Genomic DNA, 17,565 nt, shown 5'->3' with positions numbered 1-17,565 from the left:
TCCCGTGAGGCGGCTGCGCCCTCTTGTGCCTGAAGTCCGCACTTCAGGCAGGGCGCCGTCTGGTGGTGGGCCAGCAGTACCTCCTCTTCAGCGGCCCACACAACAGGCTCTGTGGATACAAGACCATCGTGTGCACTTTCTCTGGTTATCACAAGAGCTGGACATCAGCCATTTTCCGGCAGATTTCACTTTTAACAAGAGATTTTATTATGGAAAGCCGCACGGAGGCTTCGTGCGTAACGACCGATTCGCTGTTTGAGCGAGACAAAGGAACACCTCCGTTTCGGTGTGTCATGGGACAAGTTGGGACATGCCTATCTCGGCTTTCAGTGCTTACCAGTCCAGTAAGTATCAGAGAAATTGTGGAGAGCTGGGCATGTCCTAACTTGTCCCATGACACGCCGAAACGGAGGTGTTCCTTTGTCTCGCTCAAACAGCGAATCGATCGTTACGCATGAAGCCTCCGCGCGGCTTTCCATGACAAAATCTCTTGTTAAAAGTGAAATTTGCCGGAAAATGGCTGATGTCCAGCTCTTGTGATAACCAGAGAAAGTGCACACGACGGTCTCGTATCCACAGAGCCATCAGCTTAGAAATGATCTGGTGTTTTCTGCCTCGTCGTCGCAGCTCGGAGCGCCATGCGCCATTGTGGGCCATCCTTAAAGCTGTAGTAACAGTCCTTAATCTCTGTGAAGCCCGTAAAATTTTCACCTAAAAACAACCGAATCTTCGAAATGGTTTCCAGCTGGTTGTCTGGCAGAGCTCCTATAAAAAAAATTTCATGGAACAAAGCGGCAGTAGCTCAGCTGTTTGCTGAGAATGAAAATCCGACGAGGGGGCGGGACCACTCCTTCCACAAGGCGTGCTCACAGGCGAATGATGTCACTGACAGGCTTGGAAAAACTCACGCATGCGCACGAGGGTTCAAGCTTGTCTGATGTAAAAACATATGAATTAAATCCATATAGTTTTTGAAAAAAATAAAAAGGTACAATACTTTATTGACAGACGTACACTAAACACTGAATTAAAAATTACAGTAATAAAAAGTGCAAATGAAATGTGCAATAAGAGAGAAAAAAAAGAATGCCCTGTCCGCAGACTGTCACTGACCGCCTGAGCTTATGGTTCAGCAAAGCTTCAAAACTCTTAACAATGTAAAAAAATAAATAATTACCCGTTAAAACAGGGAGAGAGGGAACATTCTAAACTTAAAAATCTGCATGATGGCACAGCGGCATTGTACCATTGCTTAGGGAAAGCCCTGCCAGTATTGATATGTTAAAAACACAAAAGTTCTTTTCATCCGATTACTTGATTAATTGATAAAATAATTGAGAGAATACTCAATTCCAAAAATATTTGATAGCTTCAGCGGCCCACACAACAGGACCCTCCCCTCAACGGGTGCCTCCTGGTGCCCGACCAGGCTTGACGGGATTATGGGTGTAGAAGTCGGCCAGGAGGGCCGGGTCCAGGATGAAGCTCCTCTTCACCCAGGAGCGTTCCTCAGGTCCACACCCCTCCCAGTCCACCAAGTACTGGAACCCCTGGCCCAACTGACGGACGTCAAGGAGCCGGCCCCCCGTCGATGATCCGGACAGGAGGCGGCGCTGGTCCGGGAGCACAGAGGGGTGAGGTGTGGTGTGGTTTGAGTCTGGAGACGTGGAATACCGGGTGGATCCGCAGTGAAGCTCCAACTCCCAGCTGACTGAGGACTTTGAGGATCTTGAAGGGGCCAATCTACCTGTCCTTTAGTTTCGGGGAGTCCACCTGGAGAGGAATGTCCTTTGTAGATAACCACACCTCCTGCCCGGGGTGGTATGCAGGGGCTGGGGAACGCCGGCGGTCTGCATGGGCCTTACCCCTCGTTCGGGCCTTCAACAAGGCAGAACGGGCGGTGCACCACACCCGACGGCATCTTCGCAGGTGGGCCTGGACCGAGAGCACACCGACCTCTCCCTCCACCACGGGAAACAATGGGGGCTGGTACCCCAGACACACCTCAAACGGGGAGAGGCCGGTGGCAGAAGACACCTAGCTGTTATGAGCGTACTTGATCCAGGCCAGATGGTTGCTCCAGGCCGTTGGGTGCGCGGATGTCACACAGAGGAGGGTCTGTTCCAGTTCCTGGTTGGCCCGTTGTCCATTCGTCTGTGGGTGATACCCGGACGAGAGGCTCACTATGGCCCCCAGTTCTCTGCAGAAACTCCTCCAGACCTGCGAGGAGAACTGAGGACCATGATCTGAGACAATGTCAGTTGGTATCCCATGCAGACGGACGACGTGGTGGACCAGGAGGTCTACGGTCTCCTGGGCCGTTGGGAGCTTTGGGAGGGCCACAAAGTGGGCCGCCTTGGAGAATCGGTCCACTATCGTGAGGACGGTCGTCATGCCCTGGGACGGCGGGAGGCCCGTGACAATATCCAGGCCGATGTGGGACCAGGGGTGACGAGGCACCGGAAGCGGTTGAAGGAGTCCTTGAGTCTTGGTGTGGTCCGCCTTGCCCGTGGCACCGGTGGTACAGGCCTGGATATATTCCCGGACGTCGGCCTCCATAGACGCCCACCAGAAGCGCTGCCGGACCACTGCCACGGTTCTTCGCACCCCTGGGTGGCAGGAGAGCTTAGAACCGTGACAGATGTCCAAGACCGCAGCCCTGGCCTCTGGTGGGACATACAAACAGTTCTTCGTACCGGTTCCTGGGTCTGGGCTCCGTGCCAGGGCCTCCCGGACGGTCTTCTCCACGTCCCAGGCGAGGGTGGCCACGATAGTGGACTCAGGAATGATGGGCTCCGGTGGATCCGATAGCCCTGTTTTGACTTCGTCTTCGTGTACCCGGGACAAGGCATCCGATCTCTGGTTCTTGGTCCCGGGGCGATAGGTGATCCGGAAGTCAAAACGTCCGAAGAACAGTGACCAGCGGGCTTGCCTGGGGTTCAGCCGCTTGGCGGTCCTGATATACTCCAGGTTCCGATGGTCTGTGAAAACCGTGAATGGCTCCAAAGCTCCCTCCAACAGGTGTCTCCACTCCTCAAGAGCCTCTTTCACCGCAAGAAGTTCTCGATTGCCCATGTCATAGTTCCGTTCAGCTGGGGTCAACCTGCGAGAAAAATAGGCACAAGGGTGAAGAACCTTATCGGACTCCCCGCTCTGGGACAGCACGGCTCCTATCCCTGAGTCAGAGGCATCCACTTCAACCACAAACTGGCGGCAAGGATCGGGCTGCACCAGAACTGGTGCAATCGAAAACCGACGTTTCAACTCCCTAAACGCGGCTTCGCACCGATCCGACCAGGTGAAGGGGACTTTTTGGGAGGTCAGGGCTGTCAGGGGACTACTAACCTGACTGTAGCCCTTAATGAACCTCCTGTAGAAATTTGCAAAGCCGAGGAACTGTTGCAGTTTCCTACAGCTTGTGGGTTGGGGCCAATCTCTCACCGCTGCAACCTTGGCCGGATCAGGGGCGACGGAGTTGGAGGAGATGATGAACCCCAGGAAGGACAAAGAAGTGCGGTGGAACTCGCACTTCTCGCCCTTCACAAACAGCTGGCTCTCCAACAACCGCTGCAGGACCTGACGTACATGCTGGACATGGGTCTCAGGATCCGGGGAAAAGATGAGTATATAGTCCAGATATACAATGACAAATTGGTGCAGGAAGTCCCGCAAGACGTCATTTACCAAAGCTTGGAACGTCGCGGGGGCGTTAGTGAGGCCGAACGGCATGACCATGTGCTCAAAGTGACCTAACGGGGTGTTAAATGCCGCCTTCCACTCGTCTCCTTTCCGGATCCGAACCAGGTGATATGCATTCCTAAGATCTAATTTGGTGAAAATTTGGGCTCCATGCAGGGGCGTGAACACTGAATCCAACAGGGGCAAAGGGTATCGGTTGCGAACCGTAATCTCGTTCAGCCCTCTGTAATCAATGCATGGACGGAGTCCGCCGTCTTTCTTGCCCACAAAAAAGAAACCAGCACCCATCGGGGAGGTGGAGTTCCGGATCAGCCCGGCAGCTAACGAGTCCCGGATGTAGGTCTCCATTGATTTGCGCTCAGGACGTGAGAGGTCGTACGGCCTGCTGGACGGGTACTCAACGCCCGGGATCAAATCAATGGCACAATCGTACGGACGGTGCGGGGGAAGGGTGAGCGCCAGATCTTTGCTGAAAACGTCAGCAAGATCGTGGTACTCGATCGGCACCGCCGTCAGATTGGGGGGGACTTTAACACTGGAACTCCCAAGGACCTGCCAAATGGCAGTTATACCTTTAAATCCCAAGGACCTGCCAAATGGCAGTTATACCTTTAAATCCCAAGGCACTGCCAAATGGCACTCCCTGGATTTACATCTGAACGACCCCCTTTCATGAGCTAATACACAGTAGCACCTTATTCAGCTTGCGCATTTGTCCTTTTTGTGTCAGCAAAATAAAAAATAGTTTCAGTTGCATTTGTAAGAAGTAACTCTAAAGACAGAACCCAAGTACATAAGAAAAAACAGATGTTTAGTTATAAAGAATAAAATAAACTTTTCAACTTTATCAGATTCTTTGACCATAAAGACATACCCATAGCTTTAAGAATGATATTTGTACCACTATTACTTCAATAGTTATTATGCTAATGTTTTGTTATTTCTATATTCTTATTATTTCTATTGTTACCAGGTGACATTTGACCTAGTTTGTTTGAACGCACCTGGCACTGCCACATCTCCTTTCTGTGAACTTGTTACAAAAAACACAACACTTAGTAGAAGAAATTTAGATTCAAGATTCAAAGCTTTATTGTCATATGCACAGTACTTTGCTGCCCACACTGGATGTCCAAAATATCTTATATGCTCTGTGCTATAAAGCTTAGCCATCTCTGCGTCTCTCAGTCAACAGAGTGAGTATGTGTTGTGAGCTGGCTTTCCAGCACTTGCACATTCTGATCTAATGGCCCCCATGTACATAACAAAATGTGGCCTAATGAGATTTAAAGTACCCCAGTGCTGCCATTTGGCAGCGCTTGGTAGATAGAGGAGTAGTGTAGTGCTGCCATTTGGCAGCGCTTGGTAGATAGAGGAGTAGTGTAAAAATGCTGGTAATCCCAGTGTTAACCTCCTCATTGGCAATTAAACCGGGGGGAACCGAGGATCCTAAACACTCTCGGTGGCAGGTTTCGCTCCACTGAGCCACAACCTCAGACGGCCAATCAATCCGGGGATTGTGTTTTACCATCCACGGGAAGCCCAAAATCACGCGGGAGGTAGAAGGAGTAACAAAAAACTCAGTCTCCTCCTGATGATACCCAGACACCACCAGAGTTACTGGTTGTGTCTTGTGTGTGATTAAATGGAGAAGGGTGCCATCTAGCGCCCGCACCTTCAATGGCGAAGAAAGCGCCACCAGAGGGAGCCCTACCTCCCTAGCCCATCTGCTGTCCAGCAGATTCCCTTCTGACCCCGTGTCCACCAGTGCTGGGGCTTGAAGGGTTAAATCCCCGCTCAGGGTCGTAACTGGGAGACGTGTAGAAATACGTGTATGTCCCACATGAATGTCTTGGCCCACCTTTAACCCAGTTTTTAAGGGTGGGCGTTTGTGTTTAACCGCTTGGGGCAGTCTCTCTGCAGATGCTCACTTGAGCCGCAGAAAAAGCACTCCCCACGTTCCAGTCTCCTCTGTCTGTTAGATGATCTTAATTTGGCCCTGCTCATGTCCATAGCATCGTCAGCAGGGGGAGCTGTTGCCACACGGAGCGCCGAGGCTGTGGAGCATGGGGAGGGCGGAACCTTTTCAGACCCGGAAGGGAGAGGGACGGTGCGTGCCCAGCCACGTCCTTCGTCTCGCTCCCTACGGCGTTCTTCTAACCGATTGTCTGTCTAATCATATAACTAGATCAATAAGCCCGTCCAAATCCCGCGGCTCATCCTTAGCCACCAGGTGCTCCTTCAGGACCGACGACAGTCCGTTTATGAAGGCGGCGCGGAGTGCAGTCGTATTCCAGCCGGACCTCGCAGCCGCTATGCGGAAGTCGACTGCATATTCAGCTGTGCTCCGACGCCCCTGTCTCATAGACAGCAGCACAGTTGAAGCGGTCTCGCCTCTGTTAGGGTGATCAAACACCGTTCTGAACTCCCTCACAACCCTAGTATAAGAGGTAAGGAGCCGTGAATTCTGCTCCCAAAGCGCCGTAGCCCAAGCGCGTGCCTCATCTCGAAGCAAATTAATTACATAAGCCACCCTACTGGAGTCTGACGTGTACATCACGGGACTCTGTGCAAAGACGAGCGAACACTGCATCAAGAAGTCAGCGCACGTCTCCACACAACCTCCGTATGGCTCTGGGGGACTTATGTATGCTTCAGGGATGGTGGGGGGGGTCATTGAATGACCAGTGGAACGTCTATATTCAGCACCGGGTCAGCAGGAGGAGGAGCTGCAGCAGCGCCCTGAGCGTGCGCTTCCACCTGCGCAGTGAGAGCCTCCATCCTGCAGTTGAGGATGACATTCTGCTTGTTCATCAGATCCAACCGAGCAGTAAAGGCGGTCAGGATTTGCTGCAGCTCACCAGTCACGCCTCCTGCAGGCGCCCGTGCACCCTGCTCTTCTATTGGCTGTCCAACAGATGGTTGACGCCCCTCGGGATCCACGACGTTGGCCGAGATATCCTGTTGGGAAAGTGTAATGAGCTGCAACGACGAGGCAGAAAATGCCAGATCATTTCTAAGCTGATGGCTCTGTTGGGAAAGTGTAATGACATGGACCCACAACAGGGGGCGTAAATGAATGGACAATGAATGAGCCTAAAATAGAACACTTTACTGTTGTGAATGTGCACAACGAAATACAAACAATTACAGAATTTTGTATGTAGTCAATCTACAAAGGTGACGTGTGGGCAGGCTCGAGGATAGAAGACGTCTGTCCAGAGAGGAGCCGGAACCCACACGATTTCCACCGCCACCGAATCCGGAGAATACTGGAGCCGCCAAGTCCCGAGTCCCCAGGTGGTCACCGTCTCTGGCTGTCAGATCTGGTACTGCTGGCAGGAAGCAGAAACAATCAAGGGTGGGTGTGAGCACACAGGTGGGAAAAAACACCTCCACCTCAAACACAGTAACACAGTTGTGCAGAGCCTGAGAGCTACTTATCCGTTTTGGCGTGAGGGGTGAAGAGCGTCACTCCTACACAGTCCACAAAACCCAGCACCCAGCTGAAAGCAGTCAACAGGATCTCCTGCAAAAACTCAGAGAAAAATATCACGTGCGTACGGCACAGTCAAACGGCTGAGAGTTTCTTCTTGGCTTGAAGATATCTCAGCAGGGAGGTGGAGTTGCTGCCCGGCTTTTATGGAGATGATGATGAGGTGGTGACGAGTGACAGCTGTCAGGTGGTGATGAGAGACAGCTGTCACTCCCGGCTGCTCCCGTGAGGCGGCTGCGCTCTCTCGTGCCTGAAGTCCGCACTTCAGGCAGGGCGCCGTCTGGTGGTGGGCCAGCAGTACCTCCTCTTCAGCGGCCCACACAACAGGCTCTGTGGATACGAGACCATCGTGTGCACTTTCTCTGGTTATCACAAGAGCTGGACATCAGCCATTTTCCGGCAGATTTCACTTTTAACAAGAGATTTTGTTATGGAAAGCCGCACGGAGGCTTCGTGCGTAACGACCGATTCGCTGTTTGAGCGAGACAAAGGAACACCTCCGTTTCGGTGTGTCATGGGACAAGTTGGGACATGCCTATCTCGGCTTTCAGTGCTTACCAGTCCAGTAAGTATCAGAGAAATTGTGGAGAGCTGGGCATGTCCTAACTTGTCCCATGACACGCCGAAACGGAGGTGTTCCTTTGTCTCGCTCAAACAGCGAATCGATCGTTACGCATGAAGCCTCTGCGCGGCTTTCCATGACAAAAGCTCTTGTTAAAAGTGAAATTTGCTGGAAAATGGCTGATGTCCAGCTCTTGTGATAACCAGAGAAAGTGCACACGACGGTCTCGTATCCACAAAGCCATAAGCTTAGAAATGATCTGGCGTTTTCTGCCTCGTCGTCGCAGCTCGGAGCGCCATGCGCCATTGTGGGCCGTCCTTAAAGCTGTAGTAACAGTCCTTAATCTCTGTGAAGCCCGTAAAATTTTCACCGAAAAACAACCAAATCTTCAAAATGGTTTCCAGCTGGTTGTCTGGCAGAGCTCCTATAAAAAAAATTTCATGGAACAAAGCAGCAGTAGCTCAGCTGTTTGCTGAGAATGAAAATCCGACGAGGGGGCGGGACCACTCCTTCCACAAGGCGTGCTCACAGGCGAATGACGTCACTGACAGGCTTGGAAAAACTCACGCATGCGCACGAGGGTTCAAGCTTGTCTGATGTAAAAACATATGAATTAAATCCATATAGTTTTTGAAAAAAATAAAAAGGTACAATACTTTATTGACAGACGTACACTAAACACTGAATTAAAAATTACAGTAATAAAAAGTGCAAATGAAATGTGCAATAAGAGAGAAAAAAAGAATGCCCTGTCCGCAGACTTTCACTGACCGCCTGAGCTTATGGTTCAGCAAAGCTTCAAAACTCTTAACAATGTAAAAAAATAAATAATTACCCGTTAAAACAGGGAGAGAGGGAACATTCTAAACTTAAAAATCTGCATGATGGCACAGCGGCATTGTACCATTGCTTAGGGAGAGCCCTGCCAGTATTGATATGTTAAAAACACAAAAGTTCTTTTTATCCGATTACTTGATTAATTGAGAGAATACTCAATTCCAAAAATATTTGATAGCTGCAGCCCTACTGTACAACCTTTTTGCTCTGTTTCATAGCACAGTGCCAGTGCACATGCAGTGCAAAATTTAAAACATTACTTTCTCATTTGCTTCAGATACACATCAAGTCTATTTCTGGCAGACTCCTAGAGTAAAGGTCCACTTTTGAAGACCTTTTAAAGACATTTTTTACATAATAATAATAAATATAGCTTAAAATTAAAACATTGTTTAATCAGTGTTCATTTGTGTGACCTAGTTGTGCTCCTACAATTTTGCACTAAGTGGAATTGAGGAGTCATAAAAAATAAATCTGTTTTCTATAAAAGCTTTACGGCCTTTCAGATTTCTCAAAACATTAACTTTAAATTAAATTAACTTTCTACTGAAATCCAGACATTATAATGTAGGTTCATTTTGTTTGAAATTTTCCAAACAAGCAGCATGTCCTCTCAGATTTTTATCATTTCAGCAATGTGATATTATGAATAGAGCCCGGTTGATATTATCGGCCGATATAAGCCCTTTTCAAAGTACTCACTATCGGCCGAAATTTTGCCGATAGAACGAAGATAATTTCTCATAAACAGAGTAGTTACTGAAATAATGTTTGTGTCGGCAATGTAAAATGTCCTTGCACCGTTTGTCCAGTAGATGACTCCATTGAACTGAGAGCTGCTTACACCCCTGCTTAAATGTGTTCATCACCGGCCCCCGCGGTTCGCCGTCACACTGCACTGATCGGCTGACAAAAGCATACAAGTAAGTTTATAAGGATCTATATCCTTATCCTGAACTTATATCTAAGTTGCAGCAACAAGAGGTACAAGATCAGATGTTTTTCACAATTCTTTTTAAGGATATGTATTTGCTAATTTCACAAAGGTTTAATTCTTGATTGCATTTTTGAACTTGAAAATTTTTGTCTGTTATAAAGTTAATCAATATGAGGACAAAGCTTCAGCTTTTAGCTCATACCTTTTTTGTTAAGGGTCCAAAAAAGAACATTTTATTAATTTAAAAAAATAATAATATCGGCTGATTTATCGGCTGTCTGCAAATCAGCCGATTTATCGATTATCGGCATTTTTTTCATCCAAATATAGTTATTGGCATCGGCCTAAAAAAAAATCCATATCGGTCGGGCTCAAATTATGAATTCCCTATTTAAAGGCTAATTAAAAAAAGCTATAGTTGTGTCAAAGAAAATTTGTTTTGTGATTTAAATCTTTAAAAATCCAAAGGCTCTACATTCTACACAGAGGACAGGATGAGATGGAAAAAGATGATCTGCTGTTGAAACCCCTAATGGGAGCAGGTGTAAGGTTGTCATATAATTAATGAATTACTTTGGTGCACTTTCTAACCATTCATGCATTGCTCATTAAGAGTCACTTAAATTTTTTTATTCATCATATAAAACTGATGCAGGAAATGAATGTGAATGCAGCAGTTAAGGAAGGACAGGAAATATGACTCCCTGCCCCTCACGCGCAGACATACATGTGCTGAAACTGAGTGAAAGTTTTTCCTGCTGCACCTGAACACACAGGATGTGTCCTATAGAATCTGATCAGCTCAGTGCTGCTTGTTTGTCATTTAGTATCGTGGACTCTGTGATCCTGGTCATTCTGATATCAAGTGAAGTGAATCACATGAATTATTTTAGATTGGATGGCTTTTATTAGCTGCTTATTAAACCTTTGCGCTGTGTTTCCACCTTGGGGCGCGAACTCTGGATCTTCGACATGGGAGGCAGGCCCTCTAACCACAAGGCTAAAACCCAGGAGGCCCTAGCGTCTATCACTACAGCATCTTTTGGCATTAGGGAGTGACGTTTACTGACTTCAACTGGACAACGACTCCTGCTGACCCTGTCGCACTTATCAAACTTGTTCCAGTTCAGAGAGAAGGTTCCAGAGACATCACAGCGTCTGTTGCCTGAATCAGTTCTAGTTTTTCTGTGTCCTCAGAGTCTGGATGATGGGAAACCAGAGTGCCCACCTGAGTACAAGCCTCCTCTCAGACAGGAGACCAACATGGCCAACTTCTCCTACAGGTTCTCCATATACAACATCAACAGTGAGAGCCACCCTCTGAGTGCACGTTTTTTCATATTGTGTGTCTGTGGCACATCCTGATATCATTTGTGTATGTCTGCAGAGGCATTGAATCAGGGTGACAGCGTAGATCTGGATGCTCTCATGGCTGATCTCTCCTCCATTGAACAGGAACTGGGTACCACTGGCGCCAAAGCCAGCAGTTCCATCCCCATGGCCCGCCTAGGACTAACAGACACCAAGGTCAGTATTCCAAACATGATCAGAGAGAAATTAAGAGCTGCATCATCAACATAGTGTCATCTCTGAGCCCAAGACCGGTTCATTCAGTGATGAATAAACATGACTAACTGTACAGGTCAAAGTGATCACACATGCATGGATCTGTAGAATTCTGGCATGAAGGGCTAGTGACACGGTGATGCAGTGGTTAGCAAGAAGGTTCTGTGTTCAGGCCCACCAGTGCCAGTGAGTTTCCTCTGGGTGTTTCCTCCCACCATCAAAACACACCTCATCACATCATTCTAGAACCAGAATTAGAGCAGGACGGGCATCCAGCATTGGAAAAACTGCCAAAGTCTATGTGAGTTCTGAAAATGGGAGTTTCATCCAAGTTCCGCACTGGATCAGGTAAGATGGTTCTGGTTGATAAATTATGGAATAACCCTGTTATGTCTGATGATTTGCGGACGTTCCTGCTGGATTTTACAGTTGCAAATTGAAATTTAAAACAGATATTTAAATGGTAAAATGGATATTTGCAATGGTAATCCAGGATGAACGTCCACAAATCATCAGACACAACAGGGTTGTTCCCAATCTAATCCACTTTCATCATTTGCACGGTTTATTTTTCTGTAAGTAATTTGGTCGGTGAATTGTTGTGAAAGGGTGTGGTCGGCTCGTCAAAGCAGCAGTGTCTTCATGCCAAACTGGAAATTCTGTGAGCAGACCCACAGATTTCTCCATGTTGTCAGTTGCATTGAGTTAATTTCACGGTAAATCCATCAATCAATCCAGTTAAATCCATGCATTTCGGGATTGTCGTCGCTGCCCTACTTTCTGTCGGTCTCAGGTGACAGCGCCATTGTTGACACCTGCGAAGGAACGTGGTCAGGGGTGGAGTAATGGCCCGGTCACATGGCATACGACAATTCTTGAACAAAGGGGAAAAAAGTAAAAAAGTCACAAATCATTGAGAACACTGTGGACGAATGAGCTTTTGACTTTTCCCATCACTGAATAGCCTGCGAATCAAAAGCGCAAAAGGAACGAAAGAGGAACAAAACGAAACTGAAGCTAATGTTGATCTTGACGCTTTAAGTGAAACGCACCTGGAGCCACTGCTGGAGCAGTGTGTGACTGCATCCTGCTCTGCGTCCCAGGACTCGGTGCTGGGATGGAGCTCTGTAGTGCCTGAGTCCTGCAGAATCTGGAGATCTGTGCGCGCGTCGATGGATCCACCTGCTGTGGTTGCTCTTGTAGAACAAAATCATCAGAAGCCTCACTGTCTGGTTCAGACTGACGACACGCTGCACGCTTAGTCTTGCGCCAAAAAAAACAAAAACAAAAAAAAACTGAATTGCTTTCTCAACATTCATAAGACGCCTCATTTTTACAAAACAAAAACAAACAAAAAAAACCACCACCACACTAACCACACACAGTAATATAATTGAATATATAATCAGAGCAGTAAATTGATCAGTCCGTGTGAACGCTGCGCCTTGACTCCCCATGTGCAGTTACAACCCCAATACCAATGAAGATGGGACGTTGTGTAAAATGCAAATAAAAACAGAACACAATGATCTGCAAATCCTCTTCAGCCTATATTCAGTTGAATACACCACAATGACAAGATACTTAATATTCAAACTGATAAACTTTGTTTTTGTGCCAATATTTGCTCATTTTGAAATGGATGCCTGCAACACATTTCAGAAAAGCTGGGACAGTGGTATGTTTACCACTGTGTTACATCACCTTTCCTTCTCACAACACACAATAAGCATTTGGGAACTGAGGACACTAACTGTTGAAGCTTTGTAGGTGGAATTCTTTCCCATTCTTGCTTGATGTACAACTTCAGTTGTTCAACAGTCCGGGTTCTCTGTTGTCGTATTTTACGCTTCATAATGCGCCACACATTTTCAGTGGGCGACAGGTCTGGACTGCACCCATTGCATGGGCTCAGGAACACTTCAGAAAACCATTGTGGTGTATTCAATTGAATATAGGTTGAAATGGATTTGCAAATCATTGTATTCTGTTTTTAATTTACATTTTACACAATGTCCCAACTTCATTGGAATTAGGGTTGTATTTCCACCAGGTGCAGCTGATCCACAACATGAATTCTGCCTTTCAGAACAGCTCTTACATAATCATCTGTATCATGTACCTGTTGCCACATGTACAGAAGTGCTTGATTGTCATTCCCATACTCATATTGTTATATTTAATACATGTTTAAAGTTCTCTGTCACCACAGTGGATTTCCGTCATTTGAAAAATTTCACCACACTTATACGCGCACACGTGGTGTCCATGCGTGTTTTAGGTCCTAAATATGATGCTCTCACTGTCAAAGCAAGATCCCATTCTGCGCTAATCAAAGCAGCAGCAATGTCAGCGTGGACTGCGGAGGAAGGGACCGTGTGAATTTTCACTCTTCTCCACTCTGTTTCCTGCTTGAAGCCATGGTCCTTCTCCTCCCTGTCTTTGTGGGAACATTGGCAGACCTTCCCCAAGTAGAGCAGGGTGTGGCTTTGCTTTGAACCAATGAAGCAATGCTTCAGTCTGCTGCTTTGGTTCTTTGTTTTATTTTGCTTTATCTTAATTTTTTACGAGTGAGAACATTTTACAGATTAAATGTGAATAAGCCAGTTTTGAGATTCTCAGTGCGCAAGCGTTTTCAAAACGGGTGACAGTGTTACTTTGTGCACAGCAGAACAACGTTGTCAGTTACTTTAATCCCTAATTTTGTATTTTATTGACTGTACAACCAGCGACACAGCACTCTTTTGGCACATTTAACGGAATAGAACCGATCAAAATACTACAGAAGACAAAGAATTTTTACGTGACAGTTTGAAGTGAGTTTTCTTTGTTTCAGAGGGCTTCAAACCCATTAAAATTCACCAGAAGATACAAAATTTGACTTGCTCTTTTAAAAAACTTCTGTGGGAGCACCCCCAGACCCCCCATAATCAATACGGTGTTTTTAACTTGACAGTCTAAAGTGAGTTTTTGTTGTTTCAGAGGGCTTCATACCCATTAAAATTCACCAGAATATACAAAATTTGACTTGCTCTTTTAAAAATTTTGTGGGGCAGAACAGATCCTCCAGAATCAAGACTACACCCTGCCCCCCACCACCCTTTCATGTACCTTTAAGTTCAGGTTTGGCATTCTTTTTATGCTTTGTCTCTCTCTCCTTAGAAGCTATTTAGAATAGATTTGTATACTGTATAATGTGTTTATTGTATTTATTGAGGAAAAAAACACTGTGTGGCCCCACTATGCCGCATTTTAGGGAATTGCTGCCATTGATTTTTGCCAGGGAAAAATTTCAGTCAGATGAAAATTTATTGCATTAACGCATGATTTAATAACAAATAAGTGCACGCAGGAGACGATTGCTGCCGCTGCTGTTGCTGCCGCTGCATTCAGTTACCGTCGGAAATTACACAACTTTTTCGTTGTTTCAAATTCAGCAGTTGCGTGGTTTTCATTTTGTTTTTGGTAAAATAATTAATTGTAGCCACACAAAAGATTACTTCTGGCCTGTATAAGGTGCCTGAGCCCAGTGAAGCTGATCCCCCCCAGATAAAAAAATCCAAGCAAACAGGCTGAGTTTGCCCTGTAATTTCCTATAGTACATGAATGCAGCGGCAGCAGCAGTGCTCACAAACTGGCTTCTGCACTGTATGAAGCTGGTTGAACGAAGTTGAACTAAAAGCTCATGTTACAAAAACTAAGCAAAGTCAAGAACGACAGCAAAACGAAATACGAACGTTGAGGTTTTTGGCGGCATTCCTTCAAATTTTTCGATACTTTAAAAAACTGATGACGCGCCAGCTGCAGGAACGAAGCTGCGCGAAGGTTAGACAATGCCAACGAAAGTCCAGATTTCTTGTTTTGTTTGGGCTTCGTTGCCCTTTAAGTGCCGTGTGAACGGGCCTTAACATTAAATGTGAAACGGTTTTAATATTTTGCCACCGTCCACCCGATATTTTTTATGGTTTGAAATCTCACACGATTAACCAGTCAGATTTGTGGAAAAAAATGGAATTGGATTAGAATATGAGAAATACGGGAAGATGAGATAAAACTGTCTTCATCCCGCATTTGGGAAATTCATGTCTAAAACAGCATAGTCAGCATAGTTGTGGGCAAGTAACAAAAATAGACAAGCATATAAACAAAAAGAACAAGCTTTGTACAGAATGCACAAAATAATACATACACAAAACGTCACGGCTTAATGAAAACAGAAAAATGCACAGGATACAAACTTGCACCAGGAAATTAAATTCACACAACTATTAACCATGGGTGAAAAAAGTTTTTTTTAATTCATATTCTCGGAAAAATGTCCAAACAAAATCTAAAATTCTGCCAGGGTATGTAAACCTTTGAGCATAACAGTATAATAATAATACAATAACATGCTTTTGGAGGGCGGTATGCATTTTTAGAGGCGCGACGTTCACGCTCAGTCGGCCGAAATGACAGATAGACTATCTGTCATTTTGGGCGACAGCATGAACGGAGGGACTCAGAAAATGCATACCACACGACAACAGCATGTTATTTGGATTATTATCACTTACTGAGATACACAACATGTGGAATCACACTAACAATATTTAATGTCATTTCAAAACGCATGACACCCAGCAAACGCAGACATAAAAAGTTGGCTTACTTTAACTTTTGTTGTGTTGGCTGGCGCGCGCTGCTCTCCAAATTCGCCAGTGTGTCCTCATCAAGCTGGCTGCTTTGGCATCTGTTCATTGTCGTACTGTCCATGAGAAAATCATTCGGAATATCCATATTGAGACCAACACACACTTCTCGCCTTTTTATCTTTTCCTCTGCGGACAGTTCTTGGGCTATGCGTACGCGCTATGACATCATTTGTTTACGCACAGCGGGTGGGTATGCCGATACTCGTTCGCTACTGCGGGCGGGTATAGCCAGGTAGCGTTGACGTAAATCTACGCTACCGGCCTAGCAACTCCTCAGTAAAGTGATAATAATGATATGTATTATGTATCCTGTAATGCTGGTGCAGTAGCATTTTGCTCCTTATATTATATTAATAGTTAATATTTCTTCTACACTGTTGTTGGAGAATCAGTGAAAACTTTATGTGGAAAAGTTCTGACTCAGTTGATTTGCAGGAAAAAATGCTGTTTCCTCCCTGTTGATTGGTGATGTCACACTTCACCATCTCACAAATACACCACTTTTATTGCTTAAACAAAGCAGCACTTTTATGCAAAGCACCAGTTACAAATCAGTTTATAAATCATGTAGGCAAAGTACATTGTGATGTCCTGGGATTTCCACCATACTCATCAGAGAAGGTTATGTGTTTTTTTTTTGTTTTGTTTTTTTTTTGTTTTGTTTTTTTTTTGGGGACGGTGGGCGGTTGTTGTTTGTTTGATATGTTTGACATCCAGTCCATGTGCGGTTCTGATGCTCTCATCATGTTCATTGTGCTTGCTCTCTTGGCTGGTCCAGGTTCGTCAGAAACCTCCAGCAGGGCGTAGTAACAAGCAGCAGCCAGCAGGGAGTAGCAGTGGTGGCAGCGGTAGCAGCATTGGTGGAGGTAGCAGCGGAGCGAGCAGCAGCAGCAGCAGCACCAGGGCATCGCCGGCAGGCACCATCCGATCCTCCACTGGGCATCATGGCAGAACAGCTCTGGCTTCTAACTTCAGTCTGGATGACATTACGGCCCAGCTGGCGAAGGTTTGTGCCGGTCTTTATTCAGTGTGCTGTCAGTAGATCACTAGCTTAGTAAAAATAGAAATAGTTTTGTTATTTCTGTAGTTTCTTCTTTATAGCTCACCTGGAGCAAAGGTCCGGTAGGCTTATGCAGTGGGAAGTCTGTCATTATTGTCATTGTCTGTGCCAGACATGGGCAAACTATGGCCTGCAGGCCATCTACAGCCCGTCTGGCATTTTAATCCAGCCTGCCTAACTTGTTCAAAGTATATTATTAAATTTAATTACCATTAAATCACATTTGTTTTAACGTTCCTGCAATTACTCCTTTTCCCCATTAGATGGCACAGATTGACTCTTGTTGGAGTGTGGTGTATTGTGTTGCATTCAGATGCTCCTTGGATGATCCCAGCCTATGACCTAAATGACCTAAACATCAGGTCATTTTGCCGATTTGGCTCTTTATTTAGATCTTGTCTTTCCAATGTTTCCAAACGCACACAAATGCAGCATTACTCTCGGCTTCACTTTTTCACATTGCACCCTTCTGTGAAAATGAGCAGACCAAAGAAAAGAAAAGTGGACTGTGAGTGCCGAGTGTTTAATAAAGAATGGACAGCAAAATATTTTTTCACTGATGACCGATCAACGGCTGTATGTCTTATGTGCCAGCAAACTGTTGCAGTTTTTGAAGAATACAACATCAGCCGTCACTTTGCAACGAAGCATGCTAACTATGCTAGCAAGCAGTCAATGCAAGAACGGACGGCTACTGCTCACAGGTTGGTGGCT

General features: G+C 46.0%; 1 protein-coding gene across 4 annotated transcripts in view; it reads left to right on the top strand.

Annotated features, from left to right (window-relative positions):
* raph1a (Ras association (RalGDS/AF-6) and pleckstrin homology domains 1a) overlaps nt 1-17,565 on the top strand; it is a 356,622-nt gene that overhangs the window by 180,715 nt on the left and 158,342 nt on the right. For all 4 annotated transcript variants that reach the window (XM_034185831.1, XM_034185830.1, XM_034185828.1 and 1 more), the window contains 3 exons: nt 10,729-10,837; nt 10,919-11,058; nt 16,570-16,797. In XM_034185831.1, the coding sequence (XP_034041722.1) occupies nt 10,729-10,837; nt 10,919-11,058; nt 16,570-16,797 (477 nt within the window). The remainder of the gene's footprint in view (nt 1-10,728; nt 10,838-10,918; nt 11,059-16,569; nt 16,798-17,565) is intronic.

This window comes from Thalassophryne amazonica, chromosome 14 (genome assembly GCF_902500255.1).
Source record: "Thalassophryne amazonica chromosome 14, fThaAma1.1, whole genome shotgun sequence".
Classification (NCBI taxonomy): Eukaryota; Metazoa; Chordata; class Actinopteri; order Batrachoidiformes; family Batrachoididae; genus Thalassophryne; species Thalassophryne amazonica.
The sequence above is the reverse complement of the archived record's forward strand: the minus strand, read 5'-3'. Positions and strand labels throughout refer to the sequence as shown.